Genomic DNA, 21,218 nt, shown 5'->3' on the forward strand with positions numbered 1-21,218 from the left:
TTTGATAATCAGGAAAAATAGAAAACATTATATGGAAAAAACACTAGGGTGTTAAAGTCATTTTTAAAGTGAGTATAATAAGGCAAGTAAATCAAGAGCTTTGCCTTAATTAATGATATTTCCCTAAAATTTCTGCTTAGAATCAAAATTGCCTACAACACAGAAATGCCCTCTAACAACCCGATGTTATAACGTGCAGATGAGGGAAATGTGTCTGTGGGCCCTGGGGCCAGAAATTCTTTGCGGCCCCTGGAACCCCCTTTAAAAGCACGGCCAGGACGTTTATATGGTGAGCGGAAGTCAGGCTGTGTGCAGGACTCCGGCTGAAAGTGACACACAAAAACAAATCTAGTTTTGTGGTTAGTTGAAAATTCACAGCTGGTATGGGCTTTCCTTTAATTAGAGTGTTTCCCCCTCCCATGGAAAATTCTGAGGCTTAAGTCAAGCTGCTTTAATAGCTGCTACGTGGACCAAACAGCTTGGAAATTTCCTAGCGGGATTTTCTAGAGTTTTAGTAAATCTTTCTCTCAGTTACTCTTTGTTCTCCTTTGGTCAAAAGCAAAATCAAGTAGTGAAAAGGTCACCATGTAGCCAGAGAATCAAAAAAAAAACCAAAGCAACAACACATGTGTACATAACACACATATGCACACACTTTAGAATTAAGATGAATTAATTAGCTAAAATTAGTTACATAATACATATCAGTCATTTATACACAAACTATCTCTTCATAACTTCTTTTGGATACATTTTAAAGTGTGATGCTATGATATTCATGTAAACTTAGTTCTATATAAAAATGGCCATAAAGAAACACATGAATAAACAGAGTTTTGAAGGGGTGGGATCAGATGTGACTAGGTTTCTCCAGCTGTTTCCTCCTCTTGAGCCCTTTCTCTGAACGAGTGGTCAGATACTGATAGGCAGCCAGCCACCTAAGTCAGCAGCTCTCCAAATCCCTAAGATTACGTGCCAGAGGCAAGGATGGTTCAGACAAAGCCCAAATGACAGCCCTTCTGGCCACATGCAATGGACTCGTGACCTAATAGGCTGAGAGACCAGTGGAGTCTGAGGTAGAGAATCTACCCTCAACGATGGCCCCAGGGTTGGAGGGAAGGAGCCTCGAAGGTGGGATGCATCCTGATTCCTGACAATACTGGGTGTTGCCATTCTCCATACTCACAGAGCAACACACAGGCCATTCCCATTAGAGTACATGTCTCATTTTCCTAATTTGTTCCCAAACTACAGATGCCAGACACTGCAGAGTGGAGAAAGAATGTCCATAAGTGGGCTGAAAAAGCATTATAAAAGCTTTTGCAAGCAACGTAGAGTTGCTCATGTTAATACCTACATGAGACCATACAAAACACAGAACTCTACAAATGGAGACAGAGTAGTGGCCAAAGGCTTTCTGATGTGACATACATATGACTCATGTGTATACTAGGACATTTCTTAGACTCTAAGCACAGTCAGAGTTAGAAAAGGTCATGTGGTCCTAACATGTATTTCAGGCAGATGGTTAAAACACGTATTTTAAAAAATAAAGAAGCATTGTCCAAACAATCACATCAGTGATTACAGCCAGGTTGGCACAAAAAAAACTGACTATTTGATCTTGAAAGCGCAACATTTTATTTTGGCTTGAGGGGGACAGATACTTACAAAGGGCAGTACAGCAGTGAAGAGTTGAAAACTACAGTCAGCCTGTTTGATTTTGAATTTCTACTCCACTAACTAGTGATATAAGCTTGGGAAATTTTATTAATCTCTCTGTACTTCAGTTTCCTCATCTGTATAATGGGGATATTAACAGTATATCTACCATAGGCTGGTGTGAGGATTATATGAGATAATTCATGTGAAGAGCTTAACGAAGGGCCAGTAGTGGCTCTGTCGTTAGGCCAATCACCGTTCCCAGGGCCAAAGTAGTTCACTCACCAAGATGAGTGTCCATCACCTTCGCACAGTATTTGCACATGGCATCCAGGTCATTCAACTGTCCTTGAAGGAAGGAAATTTGGGCTTCTAATTCTTCTTCCTAAAATGAAGCAAGTAAAGATATGGAAAAATTTAAAAAATCAAATAAAATCCTCAAAGTTCTCCAATGATCTGGACTATTTTAAAGAAGTACAATGTCTTTTCAGTCCTAGATAAGGCATAACAAAATAGCAAATAAACACGAGCAAACCCACTACTGCCACTACCAGTAAGATGGAGAAAGGGTAAAACAGAGGCTGAAAAAACCTGGACTTTTCCTAATTGAATGCTAGCTTTGTGCCATGCGTAACTGTTTACCCCTTCAAAAAAAGTACATAAAGTATCTTCTATAACTACCGAGTCCCACAAATCGGGAGAGTAAATTGGATTTCAGTGAGCCATACTCCCCAGGCAGCTGGTACAAAAAAATTACATTTTCTCTCACACACATTTGGGAAACTGAAGATTTCCATTTATATAAGACAAATCTCATCACTTTCCAGACAATGATAATCTCTTAAAAAGTGAGATTTCCCCAAAGCACTTGGAAAAGTTTTGTCCCTGCAGCCCATAAATAGCTGCTCTTACATTTCCTCTCTTGATATGACACTGGAGCATTTTATTTATTTGATTGTTTCTAGGAAAAATACTCTGGGTTGAGTAATTATCTAAATGGTAAAAGACAATCTAACTGTAACAAAAGGAAAAGTCTGTTGCTTTTTTTTTTTTTTTAAAGAAAAATGATACACGTAAAAAATTTCCCCAGGATATTTAGAAGATTAAGGGAGTTTTTCTCAGAGAAAGAGAATTATCCTCATTAGGTAGGAAACTTTAAACCAAGTGAGCTAGAATACAAAGAAAATATTTTGCTGGAGCTGGAACAGGCTAGAAAATTGATTTTTCAGTTTTAGATGCTTGTCCTTTCACATAAAAATCCTGTGTCATTAATAAGAAGGAAAGAGAAACCTACTGAGCTTTGCTTTTCCTTAGAGACCGAGTATAATTTGACTTATAGATGGAAATTAACAGTTGAAAGGTTACTTGTAGGTGTATTCCATTTTAGCAACACACATATACAGCACTGAAAAGTACTGTTTCTAACTGCTGGCTGGAGACTAGCCCTTAGGAATATGCATTTGAAAGCTTGACACAGAAAATAAAGCAGTAGTTTTAAAAACCAATTATTGAGAAGAGTCCACTGTAGAATAACACCAGCACTAACCATGTTCTTTACAAATCCCACCAAGTAAAGACAAATGCCACCAGAAGAAGCTCAGCCAAGGGATGATGACAGGGGCCTGTGGGAAGGTGGTGCCACCTTCCCGACTCTTCGGCTGGGCTTTAAGGTGGAAAAGGATGAGTGTTTCAGGGTATTGTTCTTTTTCTCCCTTTGTTTTGCCTGAGTTTCCCTGTTCTATCAGGACACTGCAGGAGAAAGAACACTGCGTGTTGGTTAATGATAGTTGTGGTTAGTTCCCAAAGATGGCCACCATCTAGTCCTTCCCTCATGTACACCCTGTTCCCTCCCCTTGAACCTGGCTGACCTTGTGACTTGCCTTAATCCAGAGAACACAGCAGAAGTCAAACTGGGCCAGTCTGGCACTAGTGTAAGAGGCCTGCTGACTTCTGCTCTCACCGGAAGAAGACAGCTACCATGTTGTAAGGAAGTTCAGGCTAGAATACTGAGACAGGAGGAGAAATGTGGAGAGAAAGAGGCCGCAAGAGGAGCTCTGAGTTCTAGACATGGGGATGAAGCCTTACTGGACCTTTCTGCTCAACCCATGTGAAGTCAGCCAATGAGTGCAGTCAACGCAGCCCACATCCCGTGGAACAGAACGGCCCACCCGAGCCTTATCCAAATGCTTGACCCATCAACTCAGGAGAAACAGTAGTGCAGCTGTTTGAGGACTGTTCTTCTGGAGTGGTTTGTTGTCCAGCAACAGGTAACTGAGACAGTGGTAGCATAGAAAGAACACTCGGTGGGTATACGGCCTTAGGAAATTTCTGACCCTTCCATTTACAAGTCATGCAACTTGAAGTAATCCTCTACCCAACCAGGGCCTAACTTCAGCCCTCTCTGGAGGAGGTACAAGTCTGACACCATGCTCTCAGGGAGCTTACAAGTGTGTAGTTGGAATAAGAAAGACACATAAATTACTAGAGTATGAGGTAGAGTATGTGAAAAAATTGTAATTAAATAAAAATAACGGCTGTGGGAAGCCCGGTCCCTGCTTCCTGTCCCTTCTATTTGACCAAGTCACCTTTTCAATGTGTTACCGACACAAACCCAACCGGATGAGTCTAGAACCGTATTGAGGTGAGAGCTGGGCAGTCTGTTACAAGAAGGGGGCTGGCTGTGGCCTGAGTTTTCCTCACATGTGACCACTGAGTGGGGGGCTGACAGCTCAGAGTGGGCAAAGGGCACCAGGCATACATTGCCTCCTGGCTTTAAAACATCTTCTCTCTTCTGTTAGTTTAACTTACTAGTAAATTAATCAATCATTCGTTAAAAACACAAAAGCCTTTGGCAACTTGAATCTCCAGCAGACATCCCTACCTAAATGGATTTATTTTACACTTTATTTTCATTATAAACGTTGGGAGAGAAGAAGCCAGAGGAGACATTTTAGAGCGGACAGACCAGGGCTGTGGGTGTGAGGCAGTGGACAGCTGGAGGGAAGTATGTAGCTCCAAGGGGCTCTCTTCCTCAAAACACCTAACTGAACATTATTGTAATATAAGTGTGATGGGGCTGTTGCCCTGTGAACTGTGCAGTGCACAATCTGCACAAGTGTATGCAGAAGCCAGAGAGCATGGCAGCCACAGCACACTGTGTGAGCGTGTGGAAGTATGAAAACACAGTTTCTACATCTGCACATGCTGCTTAGGGCTCTGGTGGCAATGAAGAGCATCCTGCTGGCCTAAATCCCAAGCCAACTTCAGTGCAAATGGAATCTGTACTGTAGAAAATGGCAACTTTTATTCATTCAAACCTTTTTCTCAAAGGAAAGCTCATTCAAAGACCCAGTATATGAGATAAGAAGAGCATTCTGGTTGAAAGAGGTTGAGGGGTCCAGGATCATCTTCTATTTGGAAATTAGAAATCAGTGTCTTATTCCTCTAAGTTTGCCTCATCTAAAACATTCCTAAACCCTCAACTATCACTCAGAATTTATAAATAGGAATGAAATCACTTGGAGGCAAAAAGGTGACTTGTCATTTGTTCTTCACTATATAATTACAGATAAAAGAAAGAGCCAAGAATCAGGCTTCTAAAATTGTGGAACTGATTTCATGCTGCTCTCTTAGCTTCTCATGCTCTACTCTCCTCCCAACCAACACGCTTTAAACACTGGCAGCTCCAGTCACTTGTTTTCAGTAAACTGGTCCTCTGTGATAAAAAACAAGTGCTTGGCTAATTGCCTTGTGGTTTTATGAAAACAGTAGTGTAATTTTTAGGTATAAACAAGACACTAAGAAAAATCTTTAATATACAGCAGGTCCTCGAATAACATCTTTTCACTCAATGTCATTTTGTTATAAAGTTAATGAGATGCCATAGGAACTAGATTAACTCTTGTTTTTATCAATTGGCCTATAGTACAATTGGCTTTGTTGTACGTTGTTTCACGTAAAGTCACAGAACCTATCGATGATGCCAAGTGAGGACTTACAGATTTACCTCTGCACATATGTTTCTCTTGCCTGCCACTACAGAAGGGAGGATGAAGGCCACTCCATTGGAAGAGAAAAAAACCTAGCATCTAACCTTTCTATAGTGATTGCAATATTGCAGACACTAAACTTTGTATGCATTAACTCATTTACTCCTCACCACAAATTTATCAGGTGGATTCTCTCATTCTCTCCTACATGAAACATGGTCTCCTCCTTTGTAAACACATTCTTGGAAGTATATGTAAGGTTTAGACAGCCAATTGAGAACCTAAGTCCCTGGCTTACTACTCCCACTGAATAATCTCATATCTCAGTTTCCTTTAAAAGAGATTCAGCAATTACCATCTTAAGTCCTAACCCCAAAATTACTTACTAAATTGTTTTCCTTCCAAAAAATTAGGCCTAATTGGTTGTGTTCTGTTTTGTTGTTTGCTGAAAGATTTTCGTTTTCACTGTATCTGAAGAAATGATTATTTAGAATTTGCTTTTTCAAAGTGGTGTTTCCATTCACCCAAATAGCTTATGTGTTGTTATACTTCTACTCAAATATTTTATATCTCAGTTTTTTAATTCTTTTATAATATATGAATTTTATATATCAATTTTGTTAAATGATTTTATGTTTTTCTACTACTGTATATAATAGGACAAGCTTTTGTAGTTTATTATTTATTCCCTTATTCATTAATTTACTCAATGAATACATTTGTGTTAGGCCTTGTGGAAAATACAGTAACAAATGAGACATGAATTCTGGCCTCTGACTTTAGAAGGGTAAGACCTAAGACTTGTACATAATAAAAGATGAGTAAGGAACCTGCATAATAGCAGATGCCTTCCAATGTATAGAGATAGAAATGAAAGCAGATTTTCTGGAAGAGGCAGCATTATTAATGGGTCTTAAAGATGAAGGGGACGTGGCCCAGAAGAAACGATGGATAAAGATGTTTTAGGAGGCAAGGACCCAGTAAACAAAGGAGTCAGAAAAGTGTGGGACCTGCGCAGAGCCAGAGCTTGGAGAAGAGCAGAAGCTCAGGTCTGGCAGAAAGTCTTCCCTTCCTTTTTCATTCATCCAGATTACATTTTTACTTCAGATGATGTTTTTGGGGGATGGGGATTGATATGCAGACCGTGCTCGTGAAGATGACAGGCTGAGCAGTGTCCTTGGCCATGGATTAATGAAAACCCCGGGTCCTTGGTGCAGGAGAAAAGTGAGGCAGGAAGAGCACCGGGTGGAGATCTGCTTACTTTCATGCAGTACTTCAGATCACAAGAGAGGCAGATGAGAGAACCCACACCGACTGCAGCAGGAACAGGCTAAATACAGAAACCAGGAGGCAGAAAAGATGCCCAGTCTTTTTTGAACAGATGGGTGAACAAGAAATGGGAAGTGAAGGAAATGGAAAGCCTCGAGGAGAAAAAGTGGGAAGGCCATGGATGTTCTGAGGAAGCCGTGGTGCACACAAGGGCCCAATACTCACACATTGTGTGGATGAAAACCAAGCCAGAGCATATGGTGTTGGCAGAGGAAGACATTACCAAGGGGAAAAATACATGGAAAAGAGCACATAGAAGACTTAAGAGTATAAAAGTCAGTGGTACAGCCACGCTAGAGAGCAAGTGGAATATGATCGCAAGCCCTGGAACCAGCATGTACCATGTCTGTAACCCTGACCTGACAGCAAGTTCTCTGAGCCTCAGTTTCCTGTCTATAAGGATAACGATAATATCTACTTCACATGATTGTCGGAGGACGTACTTTGCACAGTGCTTGGCACATGGTAAACACTCATTAATGTTCATGTTGTTGTTGTCTCTAGATTATTAATACAATTCTAGAAAGTTACTCCAAGGAACTATACATGCCAAAAAATAACTCCCTGGATATTCATCACACATTCAATGGCAACATGAACACACACACACACACACACTCCACACAAATCCTACATGTCTAATGATAGGTGACTTCTGTAATGTGTAGTACCATTCATAAACAGAATATTATGCAACTTTTTAAAATGTTCTCCTAGAGAACATTTAACAGTAACATATTATACACTAATAGGGAAGACAAGTCACAAAGTTCTAGGCAGAGAGTGACTCTGTCAGACAAAGTGATGGTCGCCAGATGGGAAAGGAGTTGTGGACTCGGTGAAAAGATTGATGTGATTAAGAAGTACAAATTCCCAGTTATAAAAATAGTCATGGGGATATAAAATATAGCCTGGAGTTAATAATACTGTAACCACTATGCAAGGTGTCAGATGGGTATAGGCTTATGGGGGGATCACTTGGTAAGGTATATAAATGTCTTATCACTATGGTGTACACCTGAAACTAATATAATATTGTATGTATGTCAAATTCTTTTGAAAAAAATATTTAAGTGATTCTGTTTAGAAAAAATAAAAGATATCCACCAAAGTGTTTTTATCAGTTATTCTCTGAACAGTAGGATTATAGGTCATTTTTCCTCCTTCTTTTTCCTTTCTTTCTGTGTGTGTGTATGTGTGTGTGTGTGTGTATTTTTTACAATTAAACTGGATCATATTTTTATAATAAGAAACTCAAATTGTTATTCAAATAACATAATACAAAGTAAAATTTTAAAAATGTAAATGGCATTTGCCAAGGAGAAAAAAGAGGTGCCAATATTTTTAAATGACCAAAGTTGATTCTAAGTTAAACTCTACAAAATATCACAGTCCAGCAATTTTCAACTGGTGTGCTGCAAAAACGTTTTAGGACATGAAACACCTGACTATTTAGTCAGGGGCACTGACCTATTTTCCCTTAGTTTGCCAAATAAGAAAACAACAACAGTCAACACAACAATAGCCATGAATGAACCAGGTGGGCCAGGATTTTGCCAGGCCAGCTCCCCTCTGACCCTGCTGCATTGCTGGCCCTGGCAGCCAGAGACTCCGAACCCCTCCCCTGCAGCAGCCCAGGAAGAGCTGTAGTGAGGAGACATCAGGTGAAATACAGGGAGAAACTTATTTTTCCAAGCAAAACTTTTCTCCACAGATTTCACCTTGGCTTTTAGCGTATCTCTAGAGTTGACCAATTACATATCAAGTCCACATTCACTTCATTGATCTCCACGTGAAAGAGTTTCAGACATCTTTTTGAAGTTAGGTATTGGCAGGTTAAAATAACTGACTCAGATCACGTATTTGCTGTACTTGGGACATACGGGATATGGATTATAAGTGATATTTTAAAAATAGAACATGTAAGGTTCACAAGATTAAAAGAAAGAAATTTCCTCTTATTCGGCTGCCTCTCATAATTTTTATTGAGAAACTAAAAATGATCTTAGTTTCTTACCCCATTTTATTTTTTTGGCTCTACCTAATAAGGCAAAAATTTCCCATTGTCCCGTCATGAGTATGTTTTGTTGTTTTTTTGCAGAGGGCGCTAACCACAGCCTTTCTATGCTTCAGTGCTCTTAGCTATAAAATAGGAGCACCTCATAGCAGACCTTGTAGAGTCTGTTGAGGACTGAAGGAGCTAATGCATGTGGCCTGCCGAGAACAGAGGACACACATGGAAAGCTTTCTATAACTGCAGTTCCCACCAGTTCCCATCACCCACTAGAACATGCTCACACTAGGCTATATTTGAAACTGGCTTATCTATAGAAAACCTCATTTCTGATTTTGTATTCAATTAATCTTACATAGACTCATTCTTTTCAATTTCTAATAGGTACAGACGTCACCTGGGGAACACTGTTAGGCCTGGGTGGGGCCCGAGATCCGCATTGCTAACAAGCTCCCAGGGGATGGCTGTGCAACTGGTCTATGAATGGCAAGGACTTAGATGAACCATCTCGTCCTCATATTCACTTCTGAGTACAGCTCTCAATCCCCTGGGAAGGTTGTAAAACCCTTGACTATTTCCTTACTCTAAGGCAGTTTTAATAGATGGCTGCATGATCACATGCTTACGTGGTAACAGTCCAAAAGACCTCTCTCAACATGGAGTAGGATGCGGGGAGGAAGGAGTGGATGCAGGCATCTAGGACAGCTTTCCAGCCTCCCTCAACCGCTTTTCCACAGCGCAGCTTCATTACTTGCTTAGAACTAATTCTTAGACTATTAGGTATCAATCTGTTCTACTATAGACACAAGCGCTTATTTTAAAGCAAAATGTAAATTAATTTTGTTGAACTATGCATGCTCTCTTCTGTAATTTTGATAAACAAAGGCTTTTGTGTAAGTATCAGAGAATGAAAGATGCTTTTTGAACATGAATGCAATAAAAAGAAAACTGTAGAATATTTCCATTCATCTCTCATTTCCTGAAGATATTTTTATAATGAATAATATTTGTTAAATACTTTTAGCCGCTAGAAACATGCTTTTATATGCCTACTGCCATTTCAACACCATGAGCTATTTTAATCTAACTTTCCCTTTCTAGACTTCGTTTACAAAAAACAATGAATAGAATAAACAGAAAAGATAAGAATGGTGCCAAAAACCCAGGATTATGTGCTACAAATTCTAAAGAAAACTGAATAAACTTACAATCCTGACATAAATATAATGAAAATTAAAATAAAATCTTTGAATAGAAAACCTCACATATGTGTAACCGGAGGAAGAATAAAACCTTATTTGCATAGTTACAAACTTTATTATTTGTAAAAATCTTAAACCGCTTTTTAAAATAAATAACTATACACATAGGGTATATCTTAGAAACTTTTGAGCCTTTAAAAATTCAAAAGGTATAAAAATGTTAAGCATAATTGTTCAGGCAACTGCCTGTCTTTTGAACATTTTACCTGGGAAAGAAAGTCCGTCCTAGAAGGGACTGTGTTTGGGAGGTGAATTAAATGGTATTTGTGTGGAGAAATGTCTCATTTTTGGATTTCCGTGTTGTACTTTTATAATTAAGCAACCTGACCAATCTTTTGTAAACGAGAATAGCTCTCTGCTCCCCACCAGGCCAACTGGCACAGATGTAACTTTATTTAACCAGGGTTTTCCCCTCTCCACGCACATGTGATCAGACCAACTGATGCAACCAGCCAGCCAGCACCGGGGACTCCACCTGAGTTTCTCACCCTGTTGCTGGCAGGTTGAACCATCTATGTGCTTTCCCTTGCTGCTCCTGGCACCAAAAGGAGGCATGTGATGGCTGACCCAGAGAGAAGGGCTCAGCCAAGGTTGTTTTTCTTATAACGAAGCTAACTGCCCCATGTGAAGATAAAATGTGCACCCTTGTACCACTATTCTCTGGACTACCTGACCCCCACAAAGTCCAATTAGAGATAAACAAAAACAACGGCGCCCACAGCAAATCCACGCTGAGGATCAAGCATGGTTGAGGAAACAGTTTAAGTTACAATCCGTAAAGGAAGCCAAGTGCTGGAACAGTGCTGTTTAACACAAACACTATCAATTTTGAGACTTCTGGAAAGAAAAAGAAAAGGTGAGAAGGAAATAATTCTCTGAATTACCTGGTTTATTCACATGCCTATCACACTTTTGTTAACTCACTCCTTAAACTAACTGATAGAAAACGAATTTCCTGTATGTACCAACAAGTCTTATTAGCTTTTATATGTGGTTGGTGAATGCCACTGGGGAATGAGGTGACTTTTCAGGCTCCTGAGGCCAAAACAAACCCTAAACACCTAAATCCTTGCATAGCATACAGACTCCTCAACTACAGCCATTCATTCCTAAACATTTACTGAGTGCCAGGTACAACATCTGCCACAGGGGAGACTGTGATAGTGACAAGTGCCTGTAAAAGCCTTTTAACTCAACAAGTATTTCTCCGACAGTTAAAGCAAAGGACATACTTACAAATAACTAGGGCATCCCTCACCTCAATGCTGATGCTACTAATGTGAGGCTCTGGAATCTGAAGCTTAACCAGGGCCATAGCTGCCCAGTAAAAGTGCTTAAAGGGCCGAAACCGGTTTGGCTCAGTGGATAAAGCGTCAGCCTGCGGACTGAAGGGTCCCAGGTTCGATTCTGGTTAGGGGCATGTGCCTTGGTTGCGGGCACATCCCCAGTAGGAGATGTGCAGGAGGAAGCTGATTGATGTTTCTCTCTCACATCGATGTTTCTAACTATCTCTCTCCCTTCCTCTCTGTAAAAAATCAATAAAATATATCTTAAAAAAAAAAAAGTGCTTAAAGGTCCTAGAGCAGCCGTGGGCAAACTACGGCCCGCGGGCTGGATCCGGCCCGTTTGAAATGAATAAAACTATTGAAAAAAAAGACTGTACCCTTTTATGTAATGATGTTTACTTTGAATTTATATTAGTTCACACAAACACTCCATCCATGCTTTTGTTCCGGCCCTCCGGTCCAGTTTAAGAACCTTTTGTGGCCCTCGAGTCAAAAAGTTTGCCCACCTCTGTCCTAGAGAGTGGCTGGGAAGGCTCCATGGGTATCAAAAAGAAATTTGGTCACAGAGACTGTGGGCGGGTGACTTCAACTATGGACACTGAGAAAAAAACAGTATTTGCCGGGAGCCGGTCCATCCTTGCTGTTTCTAGGGACCTGGCATATATGGCATACGGTTCTTAATATGTTTGCTCACCTTCTTGGCACTATGTGTTTTAACCAAGGTCTCCTCTCTGAGAAAGGTTGTTTCCCCAGGTAGGGATTTTCCCCTGAAGTTAGGGAGGGAATAAAACCCCTCAACTAAGTGCCAGGCGGGTAATTAATCACTTTAACTACGAACAATCATGCTTAAGCTACATAATCTTTACTCCCTGGAATGGAGATAAGAAACGCCCTAACCTTTGTAATAGAGATTGATGGGATTGAATCAACTGGTATAAATACAGATGTAACAAGACAGAAAGAGACAGAACTTAGAAGACAGAACCAAGAGAGACAGAACCTAGGCACAGAACCTACACAGAACGTTCTCTAGAGACAGAAGAACTTCGCTGGAGAGAACATGGCAAAAGATCCTGGACAGAAACTGGCCTAGAGACAGAACCTAGCGAGAGAACATGGCAAAAGATCCTGGACTGAACCTGACTACAGAAATTGGCAAGAGAACCTGACTAGAACCTGGTGACTGAACCTGGCTGGAGAACCTGGACAGAACCTGGCTGGAGAACCTAGCGAGGGAACATGGCTACAGAACCTGGTTGGAGAACCTGGAGAACCTAGCAAGAGAACATGGACACAGAACCTGGCTGGAGATCCTAACCAGAACTTCGCTGGAGATCCAGACCAGAACTTGGCTGGAGATCCTGGCTAGAGATCCTGGCTAGGCTGCTGATCAACTAAACGCTGTCTCTGTGTCATTCCTTCTTCGCCGACTCCGTCTACGCCTTTGGGGACCCCTGGACCTGCTCGGGTTGGACCCCAGCAAGTATTTATTTTGGGCAGTAAGTAGATAATAGTTTCACAATGTTCAGCTGAATGATACTACTATTTGTTGTCTAGAGATGAATTAAGATCTCTATAAACAGTATTATCAATAATGGTACTTTGCTGGTTTCAGTCTTATGTTCTTCAATTTCATTTCACAAGTATTGTTTTTGGTATTCTATGGAACATAGATCTTTGTATCATGACGAATGAATAAGAGGCACAGTTGGAATATAAAAATGCTTCAAACAAAAGACTGCCTAGAATTTTGATAGAGAACATCCTGAAGTTAAACAATTTGGCAGCATTTCTTACTGTTTATTCTAAATTGATTGGGGGCATTATTGTGCATAGGAGGCCTCCCTCAATTTTTGGACTGTGTAGTAGTGGGTGTATATGTGTATGTGGGAACGTTAGTGACATAATTTGCAAGTTATGTTTCCTTGTTAATAGGACCCGAGTAGCCCTAAAAAGACTTCAGGAAAATGTTGCAAACTTTCATGATATTTTTTATAATTCTGTCCTAACTTTGGGAGCATCTCCAAGAATAAAGGTGATGGTGATCAAAAGGTCAGTGATCGCCTGAAAGTGACCTTAGGTGACAGTCTGAAAGGTCCTTTCTGCTGCAGGGACAGGGGTGGTCAGAATGGGTTTATTTAATGAGATCAGGACATCTTTTAAGTGCCAAAGAGGCAAAATGAGAAAGTCAGGAAATTTTAAAGCAGAACAATAAGAACATCAAAAGTGAGAAAACAACTGGAAAATACAACCAAAAAAGGCAGGAATCAGAGTCTAGTTGGGGTCCATGAATAAATGACAGGGGTGGGGACAAAGAAAGTGTCCCCTTTCATAAATGCTTTTCTAGTTAAAAAGTTTTTATTTTTTTCTGTCTTGTTTTCTAATGTAGACCATTACTTTCTAGGATTTAATAAAAGGCCAGTTTATTCATGGCTGACTGCAATCATCATGCTCTGAGTTATTGCTGTTCAAGTTTCTAGCTACTCACTGAAGTAACTTTGGGAAATGTTCTGACTGGAAATGACAAGACTAGAGACAGAAGGTTCTAAGTTGGTAACAACAGTGAAGGAAAGGAGGGAGGGCTTTGCCATCATCTTAAATAAAAAAACAGGTTAGGGAATCTCTACACTAATAAAAGAGAAAAATGGTAATTGGCGTACGGCGATACCCTTTTCATTGGCTAATCAGGGCTATATGCAAATTAACTGCCAACTAAGATTGGCAGTTAACTGCCAACAAGATGGTGGTTAATTTGCATACGTAGGCACAATGCAGGGAGGCGAAAGGGAAAGCAGGAAGAAGCCCCCTGCCACTGACAGTGATCAGAAACCCAGGGGGGAGCTAAGAGCTGGGGGGCAGGGCAAAGGCGGCCCTGGGGCCGCCTTTGCCCTGCCCCCAGCCATGATCGGAGAATCAGGTGCCTTTGCCGCTCTGGCCAGTGATAGCAGGAAATAGGGGTGGAGCCAGCGATGGGAGCTGGGCACGGTCGAAGCTGGCAGTCCCGGGAGCTAGGGGTCCCTTGCCTGGGCCTAAAGTGAAGCCCACGATCGCAGGGCCGCTGCAGCTGCGGGTCCCCGCTGCCTGGGCCGGACGCCTCAGCCAGAGGTGTCCTGCAGGGGCAGGGGCGGAGCCTGCAACCGCGGGGAGCTGGGGGTCCCCTGCCCAGGCCTGACACCTCTGCCAGAGGCCTCAGGCCTGGTCAAGGGGCCGATCCGGTGATTGGTGATCGGAGGGTGATGAGGGTCAACTCCTCTGGCGGAGGGGTCAGGCCTGGGCAAGGGGCAGAGCCAGCAATCGGAGGGGTCTGGGGATCCCCTGCCCAGGCCTGATGCCTGGGTCAGAGGCATCAGGCTTGGGCTGGGGGCAGAACCAGTGATGGGGCGAAATGAGGGTCCCCTGCCCAGGCCTGACGCCTCTGACCCAGGCGTCAGGCTGGGCAAGGGGCTGATCCTGCGATTGGAAGGTGATGGGGGTCAACGCCTGAGGGCTCCCAGTATGTGAGAGGGGGTAGGCTGGGCTGAGGGACACTCCCCCCCACACACAGCCAGTGCACGAATCTCATGCACCGGGCCCCTAGTTTGATTATATTGCCTTTCGGTGGTCCATGTATTCAAGACTCTTAAAATCCTTCAGCCCATTGTAATGTCAGGGCTGAGAAGGGTTTGGATTATTGTTCTGTCATATATTTTAAAAAGTTGCTCATGTCCACGTTTTGTTATTTTATCATCATTGCCACAAAATAGTAAGGTCCTGAATTCTTCTAACAGTTGCAGTTCCCTTGGAGCCTTTACCAACCCAAAACATGCTTTTCATTTAATTGGTAAAAGTCATCCCCTTTGGGTGTAGGGTTTGGGGAATGGACGTTACCTCTACGCAGAGGAAAAAAATGTCCCACCTCCCAGCAAATAGAGCCACAGACCCGGGCATGCTGCTTGGTGGACAGCAAAGGCTGGGTTTTAGCCAGCAGGGCTCTCGTGAGAAGTGCACAGACCGCACTACTGAATGTTCCATAACTCTGCCCTTTGCTCCCAAGCTTCAGGTGTGAGGTCTCTGGTGTTTACCACCTACAGTATTTCCATGTGTATGAATTCCTGATACATGGGCATCTAGGAGTAGAAAACTGGGAGGGGAAATAGCAGGTTCAGGGAGAGAGAGGAAGCTGTGGTAACCCAAGCCTCTGACCAACCCTCTGGATACAGAGCTTTAGCATGAGAACAACCAAAAAGGAGTTCGTTGGCAGTAAGGTGTCAAGGCAATAGCCACCTGTGTGATAGACATCACCCTCTTTGTTCAGTAGCTTAGAGTTCCCATGACAGGAGCAAAGCTTTTCTTTCTCAAATTAGTACCCAGTGGATTCCTGGGAAAGTTAACAGAGGTGTTTCAAAGAATAAAGGATGAGAAGATATGGGGCAGGAGATTTAAGAGCAGAAAGATGCTGGGTAGGAGAAAGTAGGGGTACCATTGAGGGGGGAAGAGGAGCATAACCTAACAGCCTTAGGATTTGGCCTCTGGCCTTGCCTGACCCCCACGTGCACAGGGTAGCTCCAAGTCCTCATGCCTCCCCTGCCTTGCACATGTGCACTTTGAGGCACTGTCCCCAAGGCAATGTGTCACTGCAAGACTACATAAACGTCACATTTCAGGAAAGGTCACTGGAAGGAAGCAAACGCTATCGATGGGCATTTAATTGAGCATGAGTCAAACGTACAGGGATTTCTGTCCAGGCATTCTAGATATTTCTAATTGCTTCACCTGAGCTCTCCCAGACACCACCGTCTCTGCCTCCTGGGCACAGTCTGGCACCTTTGTATTTCATGGCGATGATGGAGATGAGTGTCTCATTTGCCCCCAAAGGGCATCATGTTCACGTTCCTAAAAAGGCTTTACAGTCAAGGTTCAGAATTCCATTTCCTATGGTCCTGCCTCCACAGGTTCCTCAGTATTTTGGTTGAAAATAAATTTATTGAAGCATAAAAATGTTAAAAAGTTGGTTATAAAACCTGTTTGCAAAAGAGAAACTAAAATGTCATCTACAGTCGAAAACAGCTCTCTGTGATGCTCCCTTAGACGCTCCCATTTCTTTACAATGATGTGAACTGGGGGAGGCAAACAGGTGGCGACAGGAAGAAGGGACACTCCTACGAACATATGTGGTCCACCTTCCTTGCCTTGAACTGATGCCCTGGCAAAGGACTGTGAACAAGGTTCAGATAACATTGCATAACTAACTAAATGTCATGTTTCAAATACCTGAGTTCTATTTAGCCTTAGATTAAAATTCCTATCAGGAGACTTAAAAGAAGCTAGAAAAATTGCAGATGTCTAAATTCCTTTTATATCTACTCATTTTAATAAGCTGTATTAAATAGGAACAGGTATTTCAAATAGCACTGTATTTTAATGCAATCATTATTATTATTGATTAAGTAATAGAAGATTATAAATGTATATTTATGAATTGAAAAAATCCTGTAACTAGATAAATTCTAGATGCCAGATTTCAATTCCATATAGAGGCCCATAAAGAAATCCATTATAATCAATACTTTCCACATACAATGTGTTCTTAGAAAGTATACATCACTGACTGAAGAGAAAATCTGATAACTACAAAAATTCTGGTCTACTGGGAATGCCACTTGCTCAATTTCTTTCTTCCACTTACCAATCTAAATCTAAATCAAGCTGCCTAGAAATTCACGGCTAATAGATCATTGGTGCAACAGAACTGGTTCTTTAAAATGCAAATACCTTAGGGAATGATTAGATAAACCATTTTGACAATTAATAATTTAGGGATAATTCACCTATCAAATTATCTAGTCACCCCTCCCTCACCACTTTTCCATACTGTCATGGGCTTCTCTAATCCTTTCATCTGACCAGAGATTGGCTGGGGAGGGGGCAAGGGATTTAATTTTGGCCAGTCCATGAGGTGGGAGGGAAAGCCTACTGGGGAATGTCCAGATAGACATCTCTAGAAGATGTGCATGTGTGAGGAGGGTGAGAGGAGGAATAACAGGATAGATATCTGGCTCTGTGGCAACCCTCTTGAGAACATGATAGGAGTGAGTTGAGGACAAAGCGAATAAACTCTTATTGAAATAATAAGCAATAAATTTCCTCATTGAGATAATCATTTCTTGTATTTGTACTAAAAACAACTTGATATAATCCCAGCTATTTTACATTTGCCAGAGGATGTGAGGGAGAAGGGAACACCTGCAACAGACATTCTGACTGCCTACTTGATATCCACCACTACTCCATTCTAAGAAACTGTTGGATATTCATAAGGGAATCAATGACTGCATTTAATGAAAGAAGAAATATGTTTGTGGTTAAAGTCTGATTTCTCACATGGAGCTTATCTAGACCAATGCAGCCCATGGTGATCGATCTTTTGAATCCATATTATTTATTGCCCTTACTACTTAATACAGCATTTAACCATAAACTACCTCTTATGTTGATGAATTATATTTTTATTTAGTTTAATTATTACTTAACTTTTGATGTGTTTCCCCCTCCTTCAGTTTCATTGTCAGCACCCTCATTTGGATTACTTTCTCATAGTTCTAACGCAGATATGTCTTAAATTCCAATTTCTAGAACATGACCTGAAGTAGATTAGATCATGTCCAGGTTGTATATACTTCCACAAGTAAATATGAGTCTGCATTCAAATTTGTTTTCATTCATCTGACACTTTTTGTTATCTTGTCATGATAAAGAATAGATACATGAATATTACAAAAACAAATTCTATTAGCATGACCATGGTATATATTCAACCTACCAAATGGCAATGATGAGTGCATACAGGGGTCACCCAGACACAGGAAGAGCAGCCCCAGTGGTGATCTGGACCAGCAGGTGGTTTTTACCTCACTACACATCCTGTTTTATACAGGGATTTTCAGCTTTGACAATTTTTATTTCCTGGGGCTTAGAGAGGATTCCACTTGGATATGTTTAGATCTTTAGAGATTGGTGTGTAATTATCACAAAGCATAGCAAAATGTCTTGCAGTTCATCAGGAACATTAAAAAAATCTTTTAATTAGCTGATGTGCTTAAATATTAGAACTTATTCACACAGACAAATCAATTTGAGTTTTTCTTAATGTTCAGTATGTTCCCTTTTCTTTAACCTTAGCAAAGATATTCTTGGAAAATTATTTGGCAATAATTGTAGAACATTTAACAGTGCCAAAATAAGTAAAAAATTATTTAACAGTCAAATGAATGACCAAAGAAAATAGATTTCTAGAAAACTAAGTATAGAATGTCATTTACATTATGCAAAATAAAGCATGAAAAATAAAAAGTATAAACATTTTGAATTTTGTCTGCAAGATTAAAAAAGTCAGGGCTTGATTAAAACCTGGATTTGATGAGCGCATGAGTGGGGGAGGGGTGGGGGGACCAATGGGGGGATAAGGACACATATGTAATACCTTAATCAATAAAGAAATTTAAAAAATAAAACCTGGGTTTGAATTAAGTGAGCCCAAGAGGCTTTTTTGGAAACAAAGCAGAGGAATAATTGTCTTCAAATATCAATCCTCAAAACAATACTACTGATCATGAAGTAAGGTCATTTTTAAAACTTCCTATTAGTTTGCTCACATTTCAGAAAAGTATAATCATGTATTTTATAAACACATGGCACAAGATTTAACTAATTACCTTTTTAAAGACTGAGTTGTACACTCTTTTATTATAAGGCCAAATCAGGGGCATTAACAGGAATGAATGTGTACAACTTCATCTAAAGATAGCTTGTGGTTTACAGAAAGGCAATGCTGAGAGGAAATAAGTTCTGAGACTTACTATATGACCTTGTCCAGAATATGTCACACCTGTACTGATTTTGGAAATCATTTCTCAATGATTGGATTAGAAACACAAGCAGATTTAGACAAACTTAGGTTGAGAAGTAGTACTAAAGTATCTTTGTTTGGATGTCTCTTTTCAACTGCTATTTCATCTTTTTATTAACTGACACTAACCATTTCTTGACCCTGGGCCACTATAAAAGATCAATTTGAATCTTGAAATCTAAAAAATATAGAGTTTAAGGCACTGGGTCCCAAAGAAGAGATATCTTTGCTTCAATTTGGGGACTTGCTTGTATGAAAAACTGATAATGATGATGTCAATGAGAAACTACCTTGAACTTTTTAAGGACATGAAATACCCCTGTATCACGCTGACTGGGCTGGAAATGAAAGCAAAGTAGGCTCAGGGATGATAAATGCCCAGTCATAGGCTCTGATGCTACTGGGACCATCACGGGTCAGTATGTGGTTCCCATCACAGAATGATTCCCAATTATGTGCATTGTTATGCTGTAATAAGCAACTCTCACCTTAAATTAATAGAGGTTCATTTATCACTCATACTCCATGTCTATCATGGTTGGCAGATGGGTTCTGCTCATTGTGCCAGAGGGGAAGACAGAGCTGGGAGGATCCTGTAGTGATAATACATACATATCACTTTCACTCAACTCACTGAGCAGAACCAGTCACATGACTTTGACAGACTATAGGAGACATGGAGGTATAATGCTATCAAGAGCCTAGAATGGGGGAAAACTGAAATTATTTGGTGAAGGGCACTGACTACAATACACTATTTCATAAAACAATAAGCTAACCATTACTTGGACAACCAAGAACTTTCTCTTGAAAATTTCTGCCTACGGACTTCCTACAAGTCAGGAAATATATTAAATTTTGGATAGTAATTTGACATTCTGTTTCTTGGTTCACAGCAGGTCTACATGGAGGATTAGATTTACTCTATTTCTATTTTTGCTCCACTTCTCAGTTTTAAGTCACTGCATCACCATAAAGAAAAGTAATTAATTGGTGTTGTAGACTAATCCATATGCCACCAAAATTTGACGATGCAAATGACACATCTCTCCATATGCTTTTCTCATTTGTTATTCCTGATTCCGATTCTTCATAGATATGTTGTTGTTTTTCTGTATAGACATCTCCTCTTCTAATTTATTATGTCAATATATTCTATTTTTGTTGTAACTTGAAGTTATTATTTTTAATCTAAGTTATATATGTAACACTGTGAAGAGTCAAATGGTTCTACAAGGCTTGTTATGAAAAACAGTTCACACAGCCCCACCCTCCACTTCCTATTCTCTAGTTACCACTTTTCATTCTTTTACCCACTTTTTTTCATCTCTATACTCTAGCTTAAATTGCTACTTCTTGATTTTTCTATAGCAACGATTTTTAATGGTGTGCTGCAAGAATTTTCAAAACATGCAATACCTGACCTTTTTCCCCTTAGACCCGTGGTTGGCAAACCGCGGCTCGCGAGCCACGGTTTGCCGACCACTGCCTTAGACTGTCAAATAAAAAATGTGACAATCAACACAACAAGAGCCATCCAGTGTAAATACCCTATCTTGATTCATAAATATATAGGTCATATACAGAGATGCATCTTATTGGATAATAAAGTTGCATAATAAGGTTGTGTCTGATTGGTTAATTCTTGGCACCAGAAATCCTTATGTACAAATATAGGCACCTGGTTTTTTAAAAAGTCACTTTGGAGCAAACAGGGTAGGTAATTACTATTGTCGTTCTTTTTTTGGTAAATCAAAAAACAATTACACCTTTTTTTTGGTGTGAGATTGG

At 40.6% G+C, this 21,218-nt stretch overlaps 1 protein-coding gene across 6 annotated transcripts in view; it reads right to left on the bottom strand.

Moving 5' to 3' along the window:
- The window catches only part of TBC1D5 (TBC1 domain family member 5), a 457,482-nt gene that overhangs the window by 19,940 nt on the left and 416,324 nt on the right, over positions 1–21,218 (bottom strand). For all 6 annotated transcript variants that reach the window (XM_059664053.1, XM_059664048.1, XM_059664051.1 and 3 more), the window contains one exon: positions 1,948–2,047. In XM_059664053.1, the coding sequence (XP_059520036.1) occupies positions 1,948–2,047 (100 nt within the window). The remainder of the gene's footprint in view (positions 1–1,947; positions 2,048–21,218) is intronic.

The sequence above is a fragment of the Myotis daubentonii genome, chromosome 14 (assembly GCF_963259705.1).
Source record: "Myotis daubentonii chromosome 14, mMyoDau2.1, whole genome shotgun sequence".
NCBI lineage: Eukaryota > Metazoa > Chordata > Mammalia > Chiroptera > Vespertilionidae > Myotis > Myotis daubentonii.